Here is a 27890-nt window from a genome sequence, read left to right as displayed (position 1 = left end):
TTAAATGCAATTAATTCTGAACTGTGTTTCTTTACAGCTGTGTTTTACCATCTTATTTGTGGGTGCATGTATTTAAGTACAGGCACATGTAGCTGTGTGTATATGGAGATCAGAAGACAACCCCAATTAGTTAGTTCTCTTTCTATCATGAGTTCTGATGGTCAAAGTAAGGTTGTCAAGCTTGCACACGAAATGCTTTTACTTGCTAAGCACCACGCTGGGCCTTTAGTCTTATTTTTTAAAGATGAGTTTAAGAGATAGGTCTAGGCAAATAATCCAAAGTATAAAGAAAAGGGAAAGTAAGGCATCCACACTTGGGGACTTCTGAGCATGTCACATAGGCTAGGAAGATAATCATTCGGTTACAGGAACTATGTTCTGCTAGAAATGCACACGGAAAAGTTATCCTTCATCTTTTGTTTTAAGAACAAAATGTGTAATGGTTTAAATACATATAGCCCACTTGGTAGAACTGTTCAGAAAGAATTAGACGGTATCCCAATGCAAATGATATTGAGGTTCCAAAGGCCCCGCCTCCTGCTGTGAATCAAGATGTTAAGTTCCCCGCTACTGTTCCAATGCCATGCTTGCGTACAGCCAGACTTCCCACGATGATCTTCAAGAACTCTACTCCTCTGGAGCTGTGAAACCCAAATTAATTCTTTATAAGCTGCCTTGGTTATGGTTGACTTAGCACAGCAATAGAAAAGTAGCTAAGACAGAATCTTCCTAAATGAATCAAGTTTGCGTATGTTTATGTGCTTGAGTGTACATGTGTGCTGTGTAGTGTGTGTGCATTTATATCCAAGTCCCTGCATACATGTGGAGGCCAGAGAAGGACTCTGGAAGACCTCCTCTACCATTCTCCACCTAAAAAATAAATAGAATTCTTTGTTGTAATGATAGAAAAAAACCTAAGAAAGGATTATCTCCAATACAGTAGTTATGATCTAAAACTCCATAGACATATATATATATATATGTATATATATATATATATATATATATATATATATATATATATATATATTGTATACACAGTATTCGGCCTCCTTGCATGCCTGCAGGCCAGAAGAGGGCACCAGATCTCATTACAGATGGTTGTGAGCCACCATGTGGTTGCTGGGACTTGAACACAGGACCTCTTGAAGATCAGTCAGTGCTCTTAACCTCTGAGCCATCTCTCCAGCCCCTCTCCATAGACCTTTTACAATATTCAAATACCAACACAGCTCTGCTATACAGTATTCAAAAAAAAAAAATTTCAGGTCTGATTGATAAAGCATCAGTTTCATAGCTTGGCATTTCAATTTGTGTTGTACTTCAAGACAAAGTACAAGAAATTTATTTACTTCAGACAGGCTCTAACTATCCCTAGCTAGCCTGGAACCCACTGTGCTGACCAAATTTGCCTGGGACTCAGAGATGTGAGTACTGGGATTAAAGGTGTGGGTTACCACATCCATCTCATGATTTGTGTGTGTGTGTGTGTGTGTGTGTGTGTGCGTGCATGCATGCCACATGTGTTCAAATGCCCAGAGAGGCCAGAAGAGGTGATAGATCCCCTAGAGCTGAAGTTATAGGAAGTTATGGGCTGCCTGACATGGGTGCTGGGAGCTGAACTCTGGTCCTCTGGAAGAGTAGCAAGCACTCTTAACCATTGAGCCATCTCCCCAGCCCCAATGGATTCTTTGTTATTCTGCCTGGCTTAATATGTAATATCAACTCCACTTTACATAGTTTCACTTCCAGTTTAAACGGTGCGATGTTCTTAGAATATGCTATTTTAAGATGTCTTGATAATTTTATTAGTTTGTAGGTGTGGGTGTTTTGCCTGCATATATATCTGTGCTGGGTGCCCACAGAAGCCAGAAGAAGGGGCATCAGATCCCCTGGGACTGGTGTTACAGATAGCTGTGAGCTGCCACATGGGTGCTGGGAATCAAACGCAGGCCCTCTAGAAGAGCAGCTGGTGCTTTTATCGGATGAGACATCTCTCCAACCCCTTAAGCTACCTTCTTAAATTTCACATCCCATACCCATATGGACCTCAGCTTTGAGTAGGAGCTGAAACAACACTGAATTAAGCAAAAATGTCAAAGAACCTCACATTTCATGGAAAACGATTCATTAACCCAAGATCATAATCAAATAATCTTTCAGATATAGGATGGTTTTCATCTTTTTTTGGGGGGGGGGGTATCTTTTTGCTATTACTGCTGTAGTTGTTTAAGACAGTGTCTCACTCTCTAGCCCAAGCTGGCCGGGCACTCACAACAATCTTACTGCCTCAACCTTCCAATTGCTAGGATTACAGGCAGAAGCCACCACACCTGGCTTAAAGGACACCATGTCAGAAGCATTCTAAACACTATAAATAAATCAAGTTTCAAAAGATGGAATTTATATTCTAGACCTGACTTATCTTCAGGTCCTATGGATACAGCAAAAAGCCCTGGTTCTGTCCCAGTAGCTGCAACGTGCAGTGACCTCTGGAATGTTTCTCTTTTGTACTGGCTTCCCCGTGCACAGAACAAACACTATGACTATCATTCCTCATCATGTTTCTCAAGCTTCTCACTTCTAAACTTCCAGAGAAAAACACAGGGAACGGAGGTGCTGGAGAGTCACCCAGGGCCTCGTACAGCTCAGGTAAGTAAGTGTGTACTACTTCCTACAAAGTAAGTCCTGGCTTTTTAGTGGGAGCACATTCTTATGACGTGTATGTGGAAGCCAGAGGACTTTGTGACACTGGCTCTCCCCTTTACACGAGTCTCTAGGCTTATGTGGCAAAGGCCTTTACTACTGAGCTATCTTGCCTTCCCTAAATTCGTAGTTTTAAAGCTAAAAGAATTTTGAGTTTTTTTCTCCATAAAAGCTCTTTAAAATAAAGTATTACACTTTGACTGTGTGTGTATGAGTGCGGGCCATGGCATGTGACAGAAGGTCAAAGGACAACTTGTGGGGTCAGCTCTTTCCTTCGCCTATCAGGCATTTCCAACACAGGAAGTGGAAGCGCATGTGAGAATTTCAACCATACTCTGGGGATGAGAACTCACCACTGTAGGTAAAGGCTTCGCCATTCTTGGCACTCTCCCTACTATGGCAATCTCTTATTACGCTGACCATTTTTTAAAGAGAAATGTTAGCTAGAAAGCCACTTATGTCTACGCACTGCTACTTAATTTCCTGGATCTGAAAAGACATAATGCTACGTCTTGTGTATGTGAGTGACGGCAAAGGGATGGAGGTCTGAGGTCAACGTCAGGAGTAGTCAACCTTGCTTTGCTGTTGTTTTTGAAGACAGGGTCTCTCATTGGCCAGCATCTGGAGCACCTGGATTTATTTGGGGGTTGGGGGAGGCCTGGAAATTGGACTCAGGTCCTCATGCCTCTGTGGCAAGCACCTCCTGGCTAAGACAACCTCTCCAGCTGAACATGACTTGCAATAAGTAAAGGAAGCACGAACCAAACTAAATATGCTTTGAACTTTGTGTTAGCTTTGGTTCTACAATCACTGGTAAAACCTGAAAAGTCATGTGAACACACACACATACACACCAAGATACACACAGAGACACAGAAACACACATACATGCACACAAACTCACACAAGTCCAAAACTCATACATGTGTGCACACATACATACACCAAATAAGTATTCCCTCGCTGTCCTTGGGTCACAGTCTACATGTGCATTAAATATGTTGCTATTTACCAAGTTAGTGAAATGTGTTAATAATGGAATCCAGTTGTAAGAAAGAATTCCTCCAAGGCTGGGATGTGGAACAACGTCACCATTGTGTCACCACCCTGCCACATGTCACTCCCCGATTTGGCACAGATTTGTCATGTGCAAAACATGTCATTTCTTAATGGGCAAGGTGGATGCCTGAGAAGGGCCTGAGTTCTGAAGTCATTTCTGATACTGTTTTCATGAACCACATGAGGCCTTGAGTAGTTTTACTTAAACTCACTCCATCAGGCTGCCCATTCAAAATGAAAGGAAAACGGCTTGCTGTTCGGTTGTTGGTTTGACCAAATGTGGCAATGTGTGCAGAATACACAAGGCAGCACCTGACAGAGGTGGTGGACAGGAGCAGCTGCTGGATTAATATTGGCTAGTGGGGGAGGAAGAAGTTCATTGTATCTATTTCAGTCTAATGGACAAATTCTGTTCAAAATAACAACAAAAAGAATAGATCAAGCTGGTGTAATACACAGGAATCCTTTCCTGAAAACCCAGTAACACCTGAGACAAGCATGTTACTTTCTAATAACAGCACACAAAGTGGGAGGGTGCTGAAGAGGTCAAACTACACAGAATCCACTCCTCCATTCTCACAGGATTAGGGAGTCACAGCACATCCCCTGGACTTGGCCTGTAATATTAGCTGTATTAGTTGGTTGGCAAAGTTATTATTACTGATATTACTACCAACTCTTGAGCTGGAACCATGAATTAAACTATCCAAATGAAAGAGGCAATCAACATTCTCACCGTGTAATCTCTCCCTCTCCTGAACACTGTATTACTCCCCTGCAAACAGCTGGCTTAACACATGAATTATTTGCAAGCCCTTGGTAACCAAGATTCAGTTCAAAATAAGCCATCAGTATACTCAGTCTAAAGTTAAAAATTAGCCCTGTGCAACTTGACAGCAGACCCCAGGAAGAATTGTTCATCAATCTGCTTGGAGAAAGTGACAATTCATATCAGAGAAAGACTAAAACTGCTAATTCTGTGATGTTCAGTGTGGTCATAGAAAATGTAATATAGCTTCTTCAACAACACTCAGGCTGCTAAATACTCAGAATTACTTACTAGGAGAGCCCACAGTAATGTGGTTCCATGCTACTCTGCCATTCATTCCCCCTAAGAGTACAGAGCCGTTTGCATACACATCCTCCCGTTCTATATTATTTAATCATAAACACAAATGGCAAGAGACTGCAACATTCTGACATTCTAACCAACATGCTTTGGATAGACAGTTGAGGAACTAAAGCAAAATTCTCAGGATGTGAATAAAATTAGGAGACTCATTAATATTCTTGGCCTTGACTGGTGAGATGGCTTAGTCAGCAAAAGTGCTGGCTGTGCCAACATGATAATCCAAGTGTAATCCTGGAGCTCATGTGAAGGTGGAGGGGGAGACCCAACTACACAGTTACCTGTGGACATATGTACATGTGCTGTAGTATTAAAGCCCACACATATATCATACATTCCTTTATCCAGATTTTGTCATTAATGATTATAAACAAATGACAAATTTTTAGACATAAAAGTGATGTCATGTGACCACAAAACTGCTCCTAGGTGAGCTATGAAACCTATGAGCTTTACTTTTAAAAAGAAAAGGTTGGCTGGGCAGTGGTGACACACGCCTTTAATCTCAGCACTTGGGAGACAGAGGCAGGCAGATCTCTGTGAGTTCGAGGTCAACCAGGTCTACAAGAGCTAGTTCCAGGACAGGCTCTAAAACTACAGCAAAACCCTAAAAAACAAAAGCAGAAAAAAAAGTGGATTCTTTTGTTAGCAGCTTTCCCTGTAGAAGATTCTACTAACTTGGAGCTGCATGAATGACTCGGGGCTAAGGATGGTTCAGTATGGAGGCCCAGGCCTGTAATCCCAATGCTGGGGGGGGGGGGGGGGGCGCGAGAGGGCAAAGGTGGAGTTGGGTAGGCAGGGTCCTAACCAGTCAGACTAGCAAACTGGTGAGCTCCAGGTTCAGTGAGAGATTCCTACCTCAAGTATAGGAGCAGAGGCTGCAGTCACAGCTCAGTGGCTAAGAGTACTTGCTGGGCAGTGGTAGTGGTGCACGCCTTTAATCCCAGCACTCAGGAGGCAGAGGCAGAGTGAGTTCCAAGACAGCCTGTTACACAGAGAAACCCTGCCTCGAAAAAACCAAACCAAACCAAACTAACAAAAAAACACTTGCTGTTCTCCCAAAGGATATGAGTGTTATAAATTTCTTTCAAATTATTTTTTAGCAGTTTTTCAATGCTGCAAAAGTTGAATCTTACAGTCCTGGCTTCATACAGTTTACATTCTTAACTGGTCAACATCACAACTGTACAGAAAAATGTCTAGATGGTATTTCAGCTATATTTTAGTAGAACCATTGTTCTTAGTTATAGCATAATGAATAATAAAATTACCCTAAAACAAGTTATGGTCACTTACTTCTATTCCCTTAATTTTAAGGTATTTTAATTTTAACCAGACATAAAAATTATTTAAATTAAGAAGCCCTGCAAAGGACATGACTGTGCATGCCTTTAATCCCAGCACTCAAGAAGCAGAAGCAGAAGGATCTCTGTGAGTTCTAGGCCAGCCTGGCCTACAGAGCAAGTTCCAGGACAGTCAGGGATACACAGAGAAACTCTGCCTTGATACAAATGAACAAACAAACAGAAGCCTTAAAAGAAAATGACTACAAAATTCATCAAAACTTGGAACTGAGTTTTATTAGACTATATTATAAACATGTATTAAACTGTAAAAAATAAATTTAATAATAAAATTAAGTTTTTAAGAAATGAAAACAATGAAGCAAGGAGAAGACAAAAGGCAGTAGACAGTAAAAAATTTAAACTTGTCCAAAGATAAACACACACATACCCCACCTCAGGGTTCTGGCACCAGCTGGCCCCTCTTCCTACAGCACTTCAGCTGCTGGTATGCAAAGCTCACCCTGGCACTTCCAAAGTCATCTGAGTCAGCTTGGTGGGGAGGCTCCTCTGACCAGATCCTTTCTGGTCCCAAACCACTTTATCTCACCTGTCACTCCTAAAAGCTCTCCATGCTCTCATTTTTTTATTAATTTATTTAGTAAATACTATGCAATGTTCTTATTTAATTTGTTGTCAGCCTTCGTTTCCTACCAAATAAAGTATAAGCACCACAGAGACAGATGTGTCTTTGCTCACCGACTGTCTCCAGCTAGAGGAGTGCAGAGAACACAGACATGGGGAGTATCTGCTGGCTACTGGCTGACTGAATCTACAGTTACACATATACCATGAACAGGCACTAAATAAAATATCTCTCACTAATACTGGGTGTCAGGTAACATTATCAGTAAGCCTCATTTTAATTCACCATTAAGTCATACAGATAAATACATGCATAAGGGTGCAAATTCCTCCATATTTCCCATTTTGAGTCTCTCAGTTCAGTAACACAGACTTACCTACACCTTCCGATAGAGCACAGAGCAATGGGGTCTCCCACCACAGCAACCAGGGACTGTGCTCTTGTGATGGCAGTATTGAGCAGTTTGTAGTTAGATAAAAAACCATAATCTAAGTCCTCAGTGGAGTCTTCCAGAAGTTGCTCTTTCTTTTTAATTGGCGTCTGCTTATGCTTGCAAGTGTGGCGTGTACGCACTGTGCTAAGAAACAGAACTCTGAATTGCTTTCCTACAAAAAATTGGAAAAAAAGGCAAGATCATCACTGAATCTCTGACAGAATAAATCCCACATCTTTAAAGTCATGATTGCTGAAGCACAAGTGCTGGCGAGACGTGAGGAATCCCAACTGTGCACAGCTGTAAGATGTGCGGCTGCTCTGGAAAACCGTGGCAGGACCTCAAAAATGACAGAGTGCCCATCTGATTCAGCAAGACCACCTCAGAGAAAACTCCACACTGCAAGCAAGGTCTCCATGAGAACTTTGCACCCATGCTCACTGAAGCCTTGCTCACGATGCCAAAAAGTGTGACCCAGTGTCCACAGTGTAATTACACACAGTAAGTTACTCGGCTGACACATGCTACAATATGAATGAACCTTAGAGGCACTGTGTTAAGTGAACAAAACCTAGTCACAGAAGGACAGCTACAATCTGAGCTTTTTTAAGCCCTAAATTAGAGGACAGCTGTGAGATCTAAAGTACGCCTGCCCCAAGCACTGTGAGCAAGAACTATTCAAGTTGCACTATCTATCTGAGTCTAATTAGAAGAGGCCCTAAAGTAGGGAAATTCACACAGAGAAAAGGGAGAACAGAATAGTGCTGGCCGAGGACTGGAGAAGAATGGGAGGTCTTAATGGGCGCAGGGCCTCAGTTTGGGAAGACAGACAGCTCTAGTGATGGGTGGTGGTGGTGAAAGCTGTGGTGATATACCACAGGAATGAAGGTACCGCTTGCCACTGAACTGCTCTCATGAAAATGCTCAAAATGCTGAAGTTTTTTATTGGTATTTTACCACGCCAAAAAAGTTATTATGATAATTGTTTTGCTTTTAAAAACAGAATCTTGCTAAATTGTCAAGATTGGCCCTAAATACACTGTGTAGTCCAGGCTGCTATGAAACTCCTGATGTCCGTCTGTCTCAGCCTTTTGAATGCTCAGATCACAGGTATGTACCACAACCCTAGCTTAATGTTTTCTCCTAATCATTATTGCTGGGACCAATCTTTGAGATTATCGAGCCAAACATCCACCCTATACAAGAAGCTTCTTCCTGGAAGCAGGGTCATTTACTCTCCTGCCAGACAGGAAAGACAAGGAATTAGAGATCCAAACATTTGACAACGGAGCTGATATCAGGTTCAGTTTTCTCTTCTCTAGCCCTTCATCTTCATCTGCTCCTCATTCATGTGGACACAGAATAGAGCATCAGTTGACCTACATTTACCCTGTGAGCATTTGTGTTCATTACTGAAATACCCAATTGAGTGTGACATGAATGGGGGTAGAAGGGAGCCCTTGCTCCCCATGATCCAGACACTGGATGACCCTTCCTGTTGCATCATGTAACTAACATCCTTGGGGCTTTTCTAGTGCTCACATTATCACACTGCTTCATGTATTTAAAGGCACAAAGTTTATAATAACTCGTTTCATGAACAGTAAAAACACGTTTGCTGGCTTAAGGAGGTCTACAGATAAAATATTTCAAATTAGTTCCCAAATACAGTACAACAGAATGTATTATGTTGCATATTGTTATATCATAGATATCTGTGACATCATATAACTGTAGTGATAGAAAATTCAATTTATTACTATTTTTATTTGGTATTGCAATTTTAATAAACATGCAAATTTAGTATTAAAGAGCTTGGCAGGAAATCAATATATCATTGCTGGCCCAAAAGAGTAAGGAAATTTCTTTTCTTTCTTTCTTTATATCATAGTTCTTAAAGATCTAAGATTATTTAATAGAATTAAAAATTCCAATCTGGACACATTTTAAGACATTTGAATAATGTGGTTCATTACAGTTAACACTTACCTTGAACATTTAGCACCCTTTCTACATTCACATCAGATAGTCTCTTTTTCCGAAGTTCAGCACGTATCCTAAACACCTGATCAGCATATGGAGTCACCACACCAATACTGCCGTCATCTAATTTCCCCCATGCTACTGGCCACTTCCTTCTTAGCTCCTCTACACGTTCCACGACTTCAAATACCTTTAAACAAACATACTTGTTAAAATTACCACTGGGGTTTGGGCAAAGAATATGGTAACTGAAGCAGACTGTTACATGGCTGCATTTTAGCAAATGCTATTTAGAAACCAATCCACTAAAGAGAATAGAGCATTCCTGACACATAGTAAGGAAGGTAACATTTCAAACAGTAAAATCCTGATGTGAGATTCCCCCCTGTATGCTGTGAATACTGTTGGTTATTAAGCTCTTTTGGGCCTATAATAGGGTAGAGCAGAGGTAGGCAGGGAAAACTAAACTGAATGCTGGGAGAAAGGAAGCAGAATCAGGGAGAAGTCATAAAGCCACTACTGGAGACAGATGTGCTGAAACTTTGCTGGTAGGTCATGACCTCATGGTGATGAACAGATTAATGAAGATGTGTTAAATTAAGATGTAAGAGTTAGCAAATAAGAAGCTAGAGCTAATGGGCCAAGCAGTGATTTAATTAATACAGTTTCTATGTGAGTATTTCGGGAGTATGGGCAGCCGGGAAATGAACAAGATGCCTCCTTACAACAAAATCCTATAATATTGTGACTAGGAAACATTGAAAACAAGAAAATGTGCTGAGCAAGTGGCTACATTTTCCACATGTCCCATTCTTAAAGTAAAGAGCTGGAGTGTCACAGAAAAACAGGGTAGAATCAAGAATGTAGGGAAAGCAGGGAAGCAAGTCCACACCACTCTGGTGCTTCTCAGTCTACTCTAGAGCAAGCCAAGAAACTACCCAACCAACCAGAAGATTCCACTGAGTCCCAGGAGGACAAGGCCTGTTATTGTCCCCCTTGTGATCTACTGATACAACTAAGTAGGGCATTTCCAACAGTTGTTATGTGACACAAACCTCAGCTGGGACTAAGACAAATTTCAAACAGACTTTCAGAATCTGCTCCCTACTTGTGGTACAAGTTCAGCAAAGCCATCACATGAAATTTTCTATAGATTTTATACAGCACGTTGTTCGGCCCCTACTTGCCAGGTTATATAGGGTTTTTAGTATAGTTTGTATACATTATCTCAATGAATTGATCAAAAAATAGATTATTACTTGGAAAACAATCATATCTGTCTATCTACCTACCTATATACTTATCTACTTACCTACTACCTGTCTGTCTATCTGGCAAGTATCTTTCGTTCTTTCTTCCCATTAATCCTTCTATCTATCCATCCATCTTTCTTTCCTTCCTTCCTTCCTTCCTTCCTTCCTTCCTTCCTTCCTTCCTTCCTTCCTTCCTTTCTACCTTCCTTCCTTCCACATGTCCATCTGTCTATCTATCTGGCAAGGTCAATCTAAAATCAGGCAATACTCTAATGTCATATAGCTGAAGTAGAAATTTTAAATGATGTCTTTTAACTATAATATTTATTCAGTATTTACTAACAATTTCTATTTGAAGTTACAATGTCTACTGCAATAAGGAATATGAGAAGCATGGCTTTGCCTGTATGGACAGATATGGGGTAAATGAAATACAGAAGATGTTCTGCTGCAAAACCCCAACAGTCTCTACCATGAATCAACAACCTAACCACTGCCCCACCCTATCCCTGTTCCTACATTCTAAGTAGGATAAAATGGTAACAAAACGAAAACTGCCTCCCAATAGAACTGTTATAGCCTAGCCAAACTCAGCAAAGACCCTAGAGATTGATCCAAGAGCTTACATGCAAGAGGGAAACGTCTGTTTAATGAAATCTGTAGCCCCTCAGTAAGAAGAAAGAGAGGCTGGGCAACCACACTGGGGACTGCTTCCAGAACTGCTTCAGCAGCCAATTTCCATCTCCCTCAAATCCCTATGTTGAAGAAGCTATTACAGGAGGCTTTAGTAACTGGTAAACACTGGTGGACTCTATTTTCCACAGTTCCCTACTGCAAAAGGACTATATTGAGCAGGTGGCGGCAGCTGGGTAGATCCTGAACCCCTGTTCCTATCTCCTACAGCACAGGGGAGATCTGAAGAAGACAGAAGGAGAAGAGTGCGGTCCTTCTCAGGACAAAAACCCTATCCTTTGCACATTTGGTGACCAGTGAGCATCAGTGGATCCCAACTTCCCTTGGTCTAAATGTAGAAGATTCCTCCTGGAGGCTGGGGAGATGGTTCAGCAGCTAACAGTACTTTCTAGTCTTCCAGAAGACCCAAGTTTGTTTCCAAGCACCAATCCTGGGTGGCTGACAGACACTTAATAAATAAAAATTTTAAAAGTAAGCTCAGAAACTGGCAACACTGCCCCCCCCAAAAAAAACAACTTCAGTTGGATCACAATTCATGCCCCAAAGAACTAAAACTAAGATAACTGACATGAAAAAAGATACTAGCAGGATTCAACATGTCTGTACTGACAGAAGAGCTCATCAAACAAAAAGGTAAGTTAGAGAATACAACGTAAAGTGAGCAAAGTCACTGAAGAAAAATTACCAAAGAGATATCGCTAAACTCCAACATGTTCTAATATTAAAGAAAATCAGATAGAAAGAAGGAAAAAATTAAACATAATCAAAGAAAATCAGGCTGACCATGGTGACAGACACATTTAATCTTGGAATTTGGCAGGCAGAGGCAGGTGGATCTCTGTGAGTTCAAGACCAGCCTGGTCTATAGAGCAAGTTCTGGGACAGCCACAACTATACAGAGAAATAAAAACAAAAACAATATGTGCGTGCTTGTATATACGCGTACCAAAAATTGAGTTTTATTCAGCCATTAAAGGGGAAGAATAGAGGGTTGGGGGGCAGGAAATGGAAGAACTAGATCATCGTATTAAATGTGAAATAAGCCAATTTCACAAAGACAAATGGTCTGTTGTTATGGACATATAAAATCTAGGAGATAAGAAATGATGCGGATGTAGAAGGATGATTATCAGGAGAAGAAAAGGAAAAGGAGTAAACATGACCAAAACACTTAATACACATGCATGAGGAAACCGGTTACTCTTTACAATTAATACATCCTAATAAAAATGTCCAAGGAAATGGTGGCTAAAATATGTCTTTCCCTGATTAAAAACACATATAAATACAATGAATTTCAAGTTAAGATAAACACACCCAGATATATACTAAAATGTGCACCTAGACATATCACAGCCAAATGCTCAAAATCAAAGACAAAAATGAAACCTTGAGAACAGGAAAAGAAAACCAGCCATATTTACAAAGGGACACTAACAATAAATAGATAACTTCTCATCAGAAAGAGGAGGGAAATTCAGTATGGTGGCGGGGACTGACCTTACATCCAGCAAAACTTTCAAAACAGAGGGAAAATAAAGACATTCACAGATAAACAAACCTGAGAGAATTTCCTACTATCAAAATAACTGACCAGAAATACTAAGGAACATTCTTCCAAACCAAATGTCACTATATAGTGATATAAATCCATAGTGCTGCTGAGACTGTAACCCTGTAGATGGTTACAAAAGGCACAGCATAGCTGTTTCTTTTTCTTCCTCCTCTCAACTAATTTAAAGAGCAATTGTATAAAATAATGTCAAGCTACAGCACACAGAAATACACTATGTGTTGACAGTAAGCACACAAAAGGCAGGTAGTCACAGAAAGCACCAGAGAGCTGAAGAGCATGGGAATGGAAACAGGGCTGGGCAGGAGTGTACCGTGGCGGAGCACAACCTAGCATGCTCAACATCGTGGATATCCCCATAAGGGGGAATTAAACTATATGTCTGTCCCTTTTCTTCTCTTGGAATTGTAAAAACACGCGCACACACAATTTAACAAGGTATCTTTCAAATTATTAAACATTGACACATACGTATGAGAATGAAAACTGAAAAGGGGAGGGGAAATGTAGAGCTATGTTGATGTTTCTCCATATCACTGAAATTTAGTTAGATAAATCTGAAATAGATTCTGATTACATACATAATATTGGCTACAGAAACACCACTAAACAACTAAATATATAATATATGTAAGTTTGCAAATACATACACTGAAATAATGTAAATGAAATTTCCATCTGGGCTGCCAACGATTCCCACAAGGACCATTGTAGACTATCTAATAATGAAACACCAGCACTAGGCATGAGAAGCACTCTTTTGAGTTACTGTTCAAGGTTGTCTAAGAGACTCCTAATACAATATATATGCTACAGCTGTTACCTGCAGAGGTGAAAGAGAAATCCCTACTGTTGAAGATATCACGTTCTTCGGACACAGGACCCAGAGAACCCAGTTGGATCAGACATGAAATCTTCCTCCCTGAGGACTAACTTTCATGGCATAAGAAGGCACCATGAAGACTCACAAAGGAAGAAAGCAAACAACAGTCCTATCCAGTTAGGAACCATAGCAACCAGCATGGCACAGTAACCCGAAGGATAAACTGGCACAGGTGGTTGGTTGCGCAGTAACCAACAACTACAGAATTGGACTAAATACCCACTCAACAATAGGGAAATCATTCCTGGTGCTGGAAACCCAGTTAACCCAGGGCTAATAAAGTCATGGCCCTTAAAGGAGAATCTATAATCACCACTTTACTAATCAAGCATAATCCCTAGTTACATCTAAGCATTTACCCTTCTATCCACAGGCAAGAAAATTTCTCAGCATTACAGAAAACCACAGTTGCTCAAAATACACAGCTGGAAAGTCCAGTTCCAACTGATATTTATCCACAACACAACTCCTACACCTGAGGCTCAGGAATTATTTCGGAAGAGGTGGGTAAAGATTGTTAAGAACCAGAGGCACAAGAAGTTTGCTATGAGATTTTGTCTCTTAGAAACGTCAGAGAAGCTAACCCATAAAGTGTGACTTAACATGATTGCCTAAACATGATCTGAGCAAGGGTAACACCAATTGACAGCTGACATGGAAGGGGGAAGTTCTTTAGGCCTTAATCCTAAACAAAGAACTACAGACAACCTAGGAATGCTGAGAGCAAGAGAAATGGTCTTCCTCGGGAAAAAGCACATCGATCAGTTACCCAATTCCATGTGGTCAGCCCTGAAAACATACACATAACACTATACAGACTAAGCATCTTGTATTTATATATCTAAGAGGAAATTATACATACGTACATATATGCATACATATGTGTATATATGTGTGTGTGTGTGTGTGTGTGTGTGTGTGTGTGTAAATGAAAGAAAAAGAGGTCATGAATTTCAAAGAGAGTGAGGGGATACATGGAGGAGCTGGAAGAAGGAATGACAAGGGGGAAATGATATAATTAATCTCAAAAATAAAAGATAACAATTATAATTAAAAATAATACCAAAATAAGAAGATATGTTAAAAAACAAATATATACTTGTATATATATAAATAAAATAATTGAAGAAAGGCCAAATGTGGTGGTGCATGATTTTAATCCTTGCATTTGGGAGGCAAAGGCAGACAGTTATCTGAATTCAAGGTCAGTCTGATCTACACAGTAAGATCCAGGCCAGCCAGGGCTATATAATGAGACCTTGTCTTGAAACAAACAAAATCTACCCTGTAATGCAGGGGTTGTGAATATGATCAAAATATGTATGTGTATGAAATTAATATCATTAATTATCTAATTACTACATACTCTAAATTTTTTCCCTTGGGATTCAGCTGCAGTAAACTAGAACCTGGTTTTCTATCCATGGAAGAGCCCCTGGGCAAAGTATCTCAAAGTTTTTGACAGTAGTTACTCATGCGACTGAACAGTAATGCTATGGGTAAGTTCAAAGTCATTTCAATTTCTCTAAGTTACATGTTTAATATTTAAAGGTAACACAAATGTTGTCTTTGCATTTCATAATACAAAAAGGATTTTTCCCAAAATACTTTGAGTAACATTGACAGTCCTGTGAAGTTGTTCTGAACACATCCTACAGCTCGGAGAGTTACCTGAAAAACTTACTACGAAGGAACAAGGGCCAGTGTTTGGCTATGATCTCTGGTGTCACATGAGGACCCCAGAACCTCCTGGACTTTAGGTCCTGCGTGTTACTCTCTGTCAGCCCTCCCATTTTCTACCAAGACCAACTTCCAGACCAATAACTTCCCGCCTGAGTGCAAACACAACAAAGAGGAGCTGAGCACCCACCTTCAGTCTTGCTCTATGTAAAGAAAAGTTTACCTGTTCCTAAAATGAAATGGCACAGACTAATGAAAAAGTCAGGCTTCTTGGCTTGGGGCTAGGGTTTGAGCAAGTGGTACTGATGGTTTTCCTGCACCAAATTCTAACTATAACCCTCTGATCAGTTTTTAAAGAAACATATGAGCTCCTGTTATGTAACAAAAGCTGTTTCTTCATAAATATAATGAGCAGAGATTAGAAATGAAACACACATATTTTCTTCACCTTTCTGTGACAGCTGGTGTCTTAGCCACAGGCTTCCTAGTCTACTACTCCCTTAAGGCTTCCTTGTGAGTTTGCCTGCTGCCTGATCTGAACACTTAAGGACACCCACATTCTCTATGGAAAGCAGAAACTGGAAGAGAGAATTACAAAGTCCCTGATGAGACAGTGCACCAATGTTGGAGACTGTGTGATCTCTCGGAAGCACAGGATTCTTCAATTCAACTCTTCCTTGTTCAAAATGATGCCTCCTTTGAGTATAAGCTAGAAATCTGCTTTAAACTTAAGCTAATAATGTTCTATGTCAGAATATATTGGTTTTTCCTAACAAAGTTGTGTTTTCTGCATTAACAATATTACAAGAAGAAAATCAGAGCCGGGCAGTGGTGGAGCATGCCTTTAATCCCAGTACTTGGGAGGCAAAGGGATCTCTGTGTCTACAAGAGCTAGTTCCAGAACAGGGCCCAAAGCTGCAAAGAAACCCTGTCTTTTAAAAAAAAAAAAAAAAAAAAACAAACCTCCCCCATAAAAAGAAGAAAATCAATTTTTTCCTCCTGTAGATTCATCTTAATAAATAAATGTAAAGTTGGCTCAATTTTCTTTTTTTGGTTTTTTTGAGACAGGGTTTCTCTGTGGCTTTGGAGCCTGTCCTGGAACTAGCTCTGTAGACCAGGCTGGTCTCGAACTCACAGAGATCTGCCTGCCTCTGCCTCCCAAGTGCTGGGATTAAAGGTGTGCGCCACCATCGCCCGGCTCAATTTTCTTGTAAAAGAAATCAACACACTATAAACTGTCAGCCCTGGATTCAAAATGAATGCTCAAAAGAACAGACCAAGAAAACATTAAAATCAGCATGAATAACTAAGATACCTCTGCATTGTTATAAAAAGCTGTGCTATTTTTTTCTTGTACGTCTTCCCCTCGTGCTGTAAAAAATGTTAGTGGGTAGAAGTCCTTGTGTGCTGGCTGCTTTCCACTGGCCATCAGTTTACCCTCATAGAAAAGCTCAGAGGTATAGCTGCAGAGGAAGAAAAGAACAAAGGAATCTATGAGCCAAATTAATTTCACCTACACAAAAACCTGCTGAATTCTAATACTAATTTATGCCCACAATTAATTTTTGTCCAAACACTGAATACTCACGATGCCAATAATTTCCCAAAAATAATGACAATGATAACAGAGAAAGTCCCTATAACACCATTGTTAAATGCACTGATCTGTAAGAAATGAAACCAGAATGCAAAGAAATGATGAGCATTTACTACTAGTTAAAAATCTCTGCTCTGGGGAAAAAAAATCCCTAAACTGGGTTTTCTTAACTAACGCACAATCCCAGTAATGTGGATCATGTACTGCCATGGGTCACCTAACAGCCCTTGGGTCAACAATGGACCCCATGGCCTATACCATAGCTGAAAACCTCCTAGCACATCCAAAACACAGCACCAAGAGGTCCCCACCTCTGTGGTGATGCTGGTGGAAACCCACAAAGGACAGTGATGCACAGTATTCCTATTCCAAACGACCGTTCTATTGTTTTATGTATCTTGTTATTTCAGAGTGTATCCTTCCATCTATAAAAACATATGTCTATAAAGCCGTCTTTTATGTCATACTGGCAGCCTCATACATCTCGTGTTTACCATGAGACCAAGTTAGCAGACTCATTATACTGTTTAGAGTTAGAGACTGGTTATACTGTTTAGTCTGTGAAAAGCATTCTGTGATATTAACACAATGACAAAGTTCAAATGACAGTTCTCAGACTGCATCCTAAGATTAAGTGACATGTGACTGCATATGCAAACACAAAGATACAGATTTGGATACAATGTACCAACTGTAGTCTCCAACTGTAAAGTGAACAGGCTTTGCTGAGAAACACACTGTCTGGCACTAAACTCATCACTGACTATGAATGGATGGCAACCATGAAAAAGGAAAGCAGTATGAGATGACGACAGAACAGAATCCGTGCAACTGCTCCCAGAGAGATCTAAAAATGCTTTCAGCAGGCATGACATAACAAATGTTATTAAATTATTATTATTATTATTATTATTATTATTATTATTATTATTATTGGTTTTTAGAGACAGGGTTTCTCTGTGGTTTTGGAGCCTGTCCTGGAACTAGCTCTTGTAGACCAGGCTGGTCTCAAACTCACAGAGATCCGCCTGCCTCTGCCTCCCAAGTGCTGGGATTAAAGGCGTGCGCCACCACCGCCCGGCTAGATGTTATTAAATTATAGGAAGCTTTTACAGAGTTTGTTTCTGGCGTGGTTGTTGACTGGAAAAGGGCACATGGAGGCCCCCAGTTGGTGACACTCTGCTCCTTCAACTGGATGCTGGCCATAAGAGTTAGTCACGCAGATGTCACATAGGAGATGACTCTTTTACACATGTGTACTATATTTAAAAAGAAGTCTTTTTTAAAACTCAGTGTCAGGGTTTTTCTCTTTCCATTTCCTTTCTTTCTCTTAAAATAATGTGACATGTCACTTTTCATATAGATAATGTATTAATTCATAGAAAAACATATCATGACCAGTAAAATCTGAAGTTTTAGTACTCAAACTGTATTATTTCTTAGGAAGAATCACAGCTCTGGATTTTGAGGTATTATTTTAAAAACACAAAGCTAGGCATAGTCTGTAACACTGAGAGACCACAAATAATCCACCTAAAATCACCTGTGCCTGGCCATGTGCTGGCCGGGTTCCCTCCCACAGCCCATACAAGTGTGAGTCAGAGGGGACAGCTCACACCTACTTGATGATAGCTTCATGGGAGCGGTAGTTCTCACAGAGGAGGATCCTACATGGAAACTCGGCAGGGTAATGCTCATAGAGTCGATCAAGTAATGAAACATGAAGGTTTCTCTCCCTGGCAAACTCGCTGTAAACAAAAGGACTGAGCTGTAACAGACAAACATACAAAGAAAATTTAACCAGATATATAAATAGTATTTTTGAATGTGCTTATATAGTCTTCTACACTAAAACTTCTCATGTATTTAACATGCTGAATGCTGGAGCAAGCCCCCATCCCAAATCAATCTCCTTGTCTACAAACCATTTTATGAATTCAAGGACTAAAGCTCCTACTGAGTGCAGTGCAGCAATAGGGTCTAAAGTTCCTACAGTTACACAGACCCCTCCCATACAACTTAATAATTTAACGAGCATAAATCAGTTACTTTACCAAACCAATCAATTATTTAAAATAATAAACTAGGGGGCTGGCAAGATGGCTCAATGGGTAAAAGTGCTTGCTGTCAGACTTGATGCAGATTTCGATCCTAAAAACCCACATGGTAGAAAGAGAGAACTGACTGCTGCAAGCTGTCCTCTGACCTCCACATGTACAACATGTATGCACGGGTGGGTGTGTGCGCGCACTCACACACACACAAAATGAACAAACAAACAAATAAAGGTTTTAGAGGATTTACTATAAAAATAAATTAATAAATTCAGGCTAGATGTTGTGGTACACCTGAATCACAGAACTTAAGAGACTTAGGTCAAAGTGTTGTGTTTTGAGGCTAGCCTGGGATATACAATAAAACTTTGTCTCAATAAATAAGTAAATGAATAAACAAATAAATAAATAAAACTGACTAAATAAATAAAAATTTGACTATGATGAATAAATATTAATACTATAATCAACAAGCTTTTTCCATAATGAAATCTACTATTCTATCTGCTAACCTTAAAAATTAACTTTAGAGGCTGGAGAGATGGCTCAGTGATTAAGAGAACGGGCTGCTCTTCCAGAGGTCCTGAGTTCAATTCCCAGCAACCACATGGTGGCTCACAACCATCTCATAACTGACATGAGATCTAATACCCTCTTTCTGGTGTGCAGATGTACATGTAGACAAGAACATATATACATAAAATAAATAAATAAATCTTTCTTATAAATTAACTTTAAATGGGCTAGAGAGACGACTCAGAGGCTAAGAGTACTCACTGCTCTTGCGGAGTACCGGGGTTCAGTTCCCACACCCTCTTCTGACCTCCATTAGCACCACATGCATATGGTGCATACAGATATACTCTGATTCACACTTACATATAAAATAAGTATTTTTTTAAAACTACAAAAAGGTTATGTAACCAACCTTAAATCCATACATAAATGATAAAATATAGCAAGAAAGTTTTCTTTTAACTAAAAAAATTATAAACAGCCTCCTTGCTTAAATAAGTACACAGAGCCACTCTAGGCTACATCTTTTACTACAAGAAAGAAAGAAAGAAAGAAAGAAAGAAAGAAAGAAAGAAAGAAAGAAAGAAAGAAAGAAAGAAAGAAAGAAAGAAAGAAAGAAAGAAAGAAAGAAAGAAAGAAATCACACTTAAACTACTTCAGGCAATTGAGCAGAAAATTCCTTCTGCACACTAGCTACTTTCCTGGAAGAGTCACGCCTGCTCTGCAGACCCTCAACCCACTGAAGCATCAGGACAAGCTCCAAACAGCATCACAGACAGATGGCGTCTCTCTTTATATGTAAGTATGCAAATGGCATAAAATCTGACATATTTGAAATTGTGGCTATAATTTTAATAGTATGCTTTATTTCATAAGACACTAAAAAATTAAACCTTCACAAAAACAGATTTTAGAAGTAGGGAACTACAGAAGCACTCAGCAGACTTGGCTATCACATCCTTTGTCTTGTCCTGTCATAGCCTCAAGGCTAATGTCGCAGTGGCAGCTCCACATCGTCTCCCCAATGCAGCTACAAGAAGTTCAAGGCTCCTCTCCTGCCCCATCACCTACTTCCCACCTGTTGACCTTTACAGAACAGAGCTAATCTAGTAAATAGAAGCCCTAGAATGAGGTCCCTGCTCTGGTAAAGACTGGTATTAACTTGTAAGACAGTGACTAAGATGGCACCTACCTGCATATGATCACCAGCCAAAACAATCCGTGTGTTCTTAGTTGCTAAGGCTAGTGGCATAATGGTCTCACACTCCATGGCCTGGGCAGCTTCATCTAACAGAATGTGCGTAAAGAACCCTGGAAGGCACAGTGTAAACAGAGCACACATCACAGCAGCAGTACAGAAGTAGTTCTCCCTACAGCCCTAAGGAAAGAGCTTCCCCAGTTAATCCAAGAGTCATGAGTACCCTAAGGTCATCCTCAATCTAGATAACAATCAAGACATGATTTTTTTTAAAAAGGTTAGGAGCTGGAGAGATGACTCAGTAGTTAAGCAAATGCACTGCTCTTATAGAGGACCTGGGTCTGGTTTCCAGCACCCATGTTGGATGGCTGAAATCTACTTGTAACTTCAGGGATCTGATATCTTCTACACATACATATATACACATATACACATAATCTCTCTCAGATACAGAGTACTAAAAATAAATGATTTAAATATTTTTTAAAAAAAGATTAAAAAGGGTTAACTATTTTCTTTAGTTATCTTTTTTTTTTTTTTTCAGGAGCTGCATAAATACTGAAATTGTTGTCTACTAGTTAAGTTAGAAAAGGCAGAGACAAGGGGATCTGAACTGAGACCAACCTGATCTACAAAATGAGTTCCAGGACAGTCAGAGATACACAGAGAAATCCTGGCTCGTAAAGCTTATTTATAAACAAACAGACAAACAAACAAAAGATAGAAGGGCCAAAGTGTGGTGGCACACACCTTTAAACCCAGCACTTGGGAAGCAAAGGCAGGTGGATCCTTGAGTTCGAGGTCAGCCTAGTCTACCGAAGGAGTTCCAGGACAGCCAGAGCTACATAGAGAAACCCTGTTAGCTTGGTTAACTATAAAATAATCACCATAGGATTGATAAGAGAATGAAATGAAATAATATGTAACAGAACCCAGAACAAGAGAGAGCCCTAGTAAACACAGTTTAATGCCCTGGCCTCTCACCAAGCAATGCTACAGCATCTAGCTTTCTATCTGCAGAACACATGTGCAAGGTATCAGCACCAAGTGATGAGGAAGGGGGCTGAATAAGTATTCCCCAACTGACCTTTCAAAGAGCCTTGTTTGCAGTAATGCTGCCATTGTGCCATGAACTCTGAAACACATCCTAGAATTGCCCTCACAGCCACTAAGAGCTATAGGCATGGAGAGAAAGTCCCATCCCACGGGGGCGACTTCCCATGTTAGTCACTAATCCCAGGTTAGTCCCCTCCCTTAACAATTCTGAAGTCTTTCTAAAATTAAAATGAGCTTCATTTGGGAAAAGAAAAAGGTTGGCTGTCATTCCTTCATTTAAGATAAACAGAATTTTTAATCTTAAAAATGTTAAACTTGAGGACTCTAGGTGTTTACACCCTGGGCCAGGTACCAGGAATACAGAGAAAGTGAATACCCTCTGCCATTAAGGGACTCAGAGGTTCAACAGAATTTGTCACTGGCTTTAAAGGCAATTCCAATGGGAGACAGAAACGTAAAGAGCAATGTCAACAACAGTGAGAACCCTGCAAAAGTATCTACTGAAGTGGCATGATCGTCTTATGGTCAAGTCCTATCCTACTCAGCACACTTGTCATCGTAGATTTGTGTACTCATATAGAATTAGATTGAGCTGGGCATGGTGGCACACACCTGGAAGCCTAGTACTTGGAAGGCTGAGGCAAAAGATTGAGTTCAATGCAAACATGAGTAACAAAGCAAGACTCTGTCTCAAAAACACAAAAGTAAAAAGTAAATAAAATTAAGAGTGATTTGGCATAGTACCAGCGTGTAAATACAATGATCTCGGGGCTAGAGAGATGGCTCAGCAGTGAAGAGTGCTTACTGCACAATGATAAAGACTGAAGCTCTGCTGCAGCACCCACATATCAAGTAGGGCATCCCGCCTATGCCTATAACCCCAGCTCCAAAGAGGACACAGACAGGGAACCACTCGGGCTTGCTGGCTTTCAGCCTACCCAAGACAACATGAGTCTCAGACACAGGGAAAGATTCTGCCTAAAAGGAATAAACAAAGAGTAATGGAAGAGGACACCTTTTGGCTTCCATACACACACCCACAGGCACACACACCTACACATTTGTTTGTGCATGCAGACGCAGACACACACACACACAAGTAAACTTTTTAAAAAAGAGAAACCTTAATCATGAGCCATGATTGTTATTTCTACACAAGATGCAAAAACAACTTAGGAAACCTCAACAAACCATACATGCACACACACACAAACACTGTCCACATTTGAATTCTTCACGTGGTCACTAACCAACAAAACCACCTGGCTGACCAGAGCACAAATGGGACGGCAGTCAGCGAGCTGACTATACTAGGGGCTGGCAAATGATTTTCAGTCAAGGGCCAAAGAGTTTCTTTCCCTGCTGACCTGCTGAAGATTCCGCCTGAGATTTGCACCACAAAAACAGCCACAGACAAGAAACAAATTAATAAATGGGCATGGGCAGCTGCATTCCATGCAGCAAAAGAAACACCTGACCAGATATGGCCCACAGCCTTGAACTTGTCAAAGTCAGGTATATGCTAAGCCCCTGTGGTGAGTGGACATACCGGGTTCAAGGTCCAGCTGGCAGAGGTACTGGGAAGTATTCAGTGTGACCACCACCACTCGATGTTTAAGGATGTCTTCCTTCCGGGGCATCTGGAAGGTGGAGTGTGCGCTTGCGATCAAACAGTACTGATGCACAACCGGGTGGACAGTCTTCACCCAGCGGTTTCGGAAATACACCCTACAAGAAAGGACCACACTTCCTGTTAGGACGGTCATAGTTGCTGATTACTAAAACACTAGACTGTTACTTAAGACCATAGTGCCAAAAATTAACAAATAAATCTCAATCATTCACTCCATATTAGAGTTTAGAATATTAGTATAAAACTGTCACTATGCCCACAATGACCTTCCCATCAAATAAACATAAAGTGTAGGTGCAACACAAAATACCTATTTTTTTAAGTATTCAGATTAATCTTTCAACAGAATTAATACATCAATTTATGCTTTATAAGCAACAGTTTGTTTTAAAAATTAAAAACTGAAACCTTTCATTCTCAAACTACCATTTTTCAATTATGCTATTACAAAAATGTACTTAACTTATATTTTAATTATTTATGCTAACACAAACCATGAAATTGTATGCTTATAACATTTTCAGTTTAGGACAATTTGCAATAATTTTACTTTAGAAAAGTTCTTAAAACTATTTTTAAAAAGACCCCTACTTGGGCTTCGGAAATCTGAAGACAAATTAAATTTTTGAATAATCAAAAACTCTTTAGTACAAATCTTAGGAAATTTCATTTTTTTCAAATAACTACAGTAAAAAATATGAACAGGTATCAGCTATAGATTACTCTGATCTGATGTACAGATACAACCTAAACTTCTAGCCTCTACCACCCCACTGACCACATGACAAAGATCTGTGCGTCAGCACAGTGCTTCAGAGCAACCACAAAGGCTTTGGCTTTACTCTGAGTTTAATGAAAAGCCATCAGACTGGACAGGGCAGTCGTGATACCTCATGTTGCTGGAAGACAACTCTGGTCTCTGGGCAGAATCCACTTAGGGAGAGAGTTAAAGGGTGGCATACTGCTCACTGTTTAACAAGCAGATGTGGGTAAGGGCTCCAGCATTTGCTGGCTTCTGTGATGTAAAAAGCTGCTCCCATGGCCAACTTCAAGGCATCTGCATGGTGTCAATAAACATGAACATGGAAAGGGTTCATGACGGGCCCTCACAAGCTCATATGAGTTGATTCCAGAACAATCCTAAGTGAGGTGGATGGGAAAGCAGGGTACAAAAGCCACAGGGAGGCAGGTCAGGAGGTTAATGCCAAGATCTGGACATGAGATGATGGTGGCTTACATAAGAGCAGAGATACACAAATTGGATTCACTAGACATTTTAATGTAATATCAACAGAATTCATTAATGATCTAGTGATAGAATTTAAGGCAATGGATGATTCTGTTTCATTTCTGCTTTTGAAACAGCGAGTCTGAGATCATCCAGGCTGGACTCAACCTCACTACACATAGATGGAGTATGATCTGCATTCCTGTTCTACCCATCTCTACCTCCTGATTGCTGGATTACAGCCACCTACTTCTAGCTTTCGAAACTAGATAAACGGGGTAGTATTTACAAAGGCAGAGAAAGAAATAAAATAAATGTGACATTTTTCAAATCAGAAAATTAACATTGGCAAATGATGTCTTTAAGTTCATCATCCAAGATATATCATTGAAAGTATAAATGTAGGGGATAAAGACTAATATGCTCCAAAGCTCTGGGTTTCTAGCACCACAGGAGAGAAATATCTATGTGACAGCATATCTTATGTATTCCTAGAAACAAACCAGCTTACATATTCCATAAGATTCAGATTAATACTTAAAACAGAAAATAGTTTGGTATATGTAATTTTAATTCACTGAAGTCTTATAATAAATTCACATACAATAAACAACTAAAAATGTCACTTCTAGCCAGGTGGTGGTGGCATGCGCCTTTAATCCCAACACTCAAAAGGCAGAGGCAGTCAGATCTCTCTGAGTTCGAGGCCAGCCTAGTCTACAGAGCTAGTCGAGGAACAGCCAGAGCTACAGAGAAACACTGTCTAGGAAAACAAACAAAACAAAAAAAGTTACCACTTAGAACAGAAATTGTCAAAAACTGATGATTCCTTTATAATAAAAAAAAACAAAAAAACAAAAAAACAAACACCTATTTCTTTAAAGACTACCCGAAATGAAGCTGCCTTCAACTTGCCCAGACAGCAGTAACACCATTCCTCCAGATAACTGCCTCCACTGTACTATGGTCTTGCGAGGGTCAGAAACTTATCCTCAGATCCACATACAAAAAGAAACTGCTGGAGGCTGGAGAGATGGCTCAGAGGTTGGGAGCACTGGCTGCTCTTCCAGGGGTCTTGAGTTCAATTCCCAGCAGCCACACGGTGACTCACAACCATCTGTAACGAGGTCTGGTGCCCTCTTCTGGCCTTCATGCATACATGCAGGCAGGATACTGCATACATAGTAAATAAATCTTAAGGAAGGAAGGAAGGAAGGAAGGAGGGAGGGAGGGAGGGAGGGAGGGAGGGAGGGAGGGAGGGAGGGAGGGAGGGAGGGAGGGAAGGCGAGAAGGAGGGAAAGTAGGTGCTTTTCTCATACTTCTTTTCCTTGTTTTTGTTTTTGTTTTGTAACTTTGAGACAAAGTCTCACAGTGTAGCTCTTATGACTCCTGATATTACAAGGCTGACCTCAAATCTGTAATAATTCTCCAGCTTCCACCTCACCAAGTACTAGGATTACAGTCATGTGCCATTCCCCATCTGGATTTCTATATTCTTTTTCTCAAATCTCTGAATTCTATTCATTTGTTTGTTTACTTATCTGTCTATAGGGATGTGTGCATGTATATATATATACATGTATATAAATCACTGTCATATATACACATGTATATAAATCCCCCAATTCTAAACAAAGAAAAAACCGAAACTCAATGTAATCTAAAATGTTATCTAAGAACTCCAAATACATTAGGCTCAGTTGGCAACAGAAACTTCATGAATCCTAACCCTGAGTATCGTGCTTACCACACTACTACTTTATCTCCTCACTGACTAGTAGTCTGGTTCCCAGGGCCAAGTCCACACTACGGCCTGAGAAGCAGCCAACTTATATCAGCCTGCCTTTCTATCAACAGCTCTCCTCTCAGGAGCCTATAGACATCTGGTGCCCTCTTGTGTTCCATCTCTCACATTCCAGAACAACTCCAGTAAAGCTGATTTTTTTTTTTCTCCTCTGGCTAGGGATGTGGCAAGCAGGGAGCACTTGCTTAGCATGGCCAAGCCCATAAGGTTCTATTCCAGAACCACCAAAAGGAGCAAAACTCTCAAAGAGCAGTTAGGCATTCTAATCCTCTCTATCTCCCAAATCTATCATGGTTATGATTCATAGGAAAACGATCAACTAATCTCAGCTAATGTTCTAATATAGTCTAAGAATTCAAGACATAAACCCTCCTAGGTTGTAGCTGCAAGCTAGCACCTCTCCTAGAGAAATAAAGCTACAGTAAGTATGTAGGGTGTTGTATAAAGAAAACACTCCAGGAAGCTAGACGCTTTTTCATTTTATTCTGTTTACTAAATGAAATAATCTGAAAATAATTATTTTTTTCATCTTGGATTCAACAACTCTGAGAGCTAAGAAAAAGTGAGATATCTTTCTGCACTTGGACCACTCTGAACACACTCTACTGGAAAAATCACTTTGTATTACACATATGGGGACACATGTCATGGTGGATCCTCACAGCCCAAAATAATTGCACGTGGAAAGGCTATATAACCTAGAAATATGATGGAAGTCTACTATCTCAAATATCAAATACCCTATGCTAAGTCCACCAAGCAAGATGGGGGCTTCTCTCAAGTATTTTGTTTTTGTTTAGTTTGCTTTTTATGGTTTAAGACAGGGTTTCTTTATGTAGCCTTGGCTGTCCTGGAACTCACTCTGTAGACCAGGCTGGCCTCAAACTCAAGAGATTGCCTGCCTCTGCCTCCCGAGTGCTGGGATTAAAGGCTTGTGTGCGCCGCCACCACTAGCTCCATTCAACTGCTTCTAAGCCAAGAACACCATGATATCCAAGACTGTCACATTTTCTATGCAACACACACAGACACAGACACACCACTACAATTAAATAAAACAATCAACTCTTCTCCATTAGAGAACACTCAGGGTAGAATGCTAGCTCCTCCACTTCCACTGTGAGGTTGGAGGTTAAAATCCGCAACCTAATGTGAAGGCGTCTTTCAGTAAACATCTCACCCATGCTCAGGGGATAAGCGGTCAGTATTTTATTACTAGGCGTAACTGATTCTACTGCACTGATGGTTTCTTAGTCTTTACAGCGAGAGGACAGCACAGCATGGGCATCTGTGCTAGCAGGCCACACCACTGTGCTGAACACTTTCAAAGGGTTTTGGTGATGGAATTAAAGAATAGCATAACTTCATGTTTCCATGCCTGGACTCGACTAGAAATAAGAGGTTAGTATATTATGAATCAAAGTGTGGTTAGAAATTAATTTTAAGCAATAATTAATAATCATATGACCAACCTAAACCATGG

At 40.2% G+C, this 27890-nt stretch overlaps 1 protein-coding gene across 6 annotated transcripts in view; it reads right to left on the bottom strand.

Moving 5' to 3' along the window:
* Helz (helicase with zinc finger) overlaps positions 1-27890 on the bottom strand; it is a 153132-nt gene that overhangs the window by 41953 nt on the left and 83289 nt on the right. For all 6 annotated transcript variants that reach the window (XM_057773581.1, XM_057773578.1, XM_057773583.1 and 3 more), the window contains 6 exons: positions 23292-23470; positions 20681-20799; positions 18541-18686; positions 16637-16784; positions 9246-9429; positions 7200-7428 (listed from right to left, as the gene is read on the bottom strand). In XM_057773581.1, coding sequence (XP_057629564.1) covers positions 7200-7428; positions 9246-9429; positions 16637-16784; positions 18541-18686; positions 20681-20799; positions 23292-23470 — 1005 coding nt within the window. The remainder of the gene's footprint in view (positions 1-7199; positions 7429-9245; positions 9430-16636; positions 16785-18540; positions 18687-20680; positions 20800-23291; positions 23471-27890) is intronic.

This window comes from Chionomys nivalis, chromosome 7 (genome assembly GCF_950005125.1).
Source record: "Chionomys nivalis chromosome 7, mChiNiv1.1, whole genome shotgun sequence".
NCBI lineage: Eukaryota > Metazoa > Chordata > Mammalia > Rodentia > Cricetidae > Chionomys > Chionomys nivalis.
This window is presented reverse-complemented; position numbering and strand designations above follow the sequence as displayed.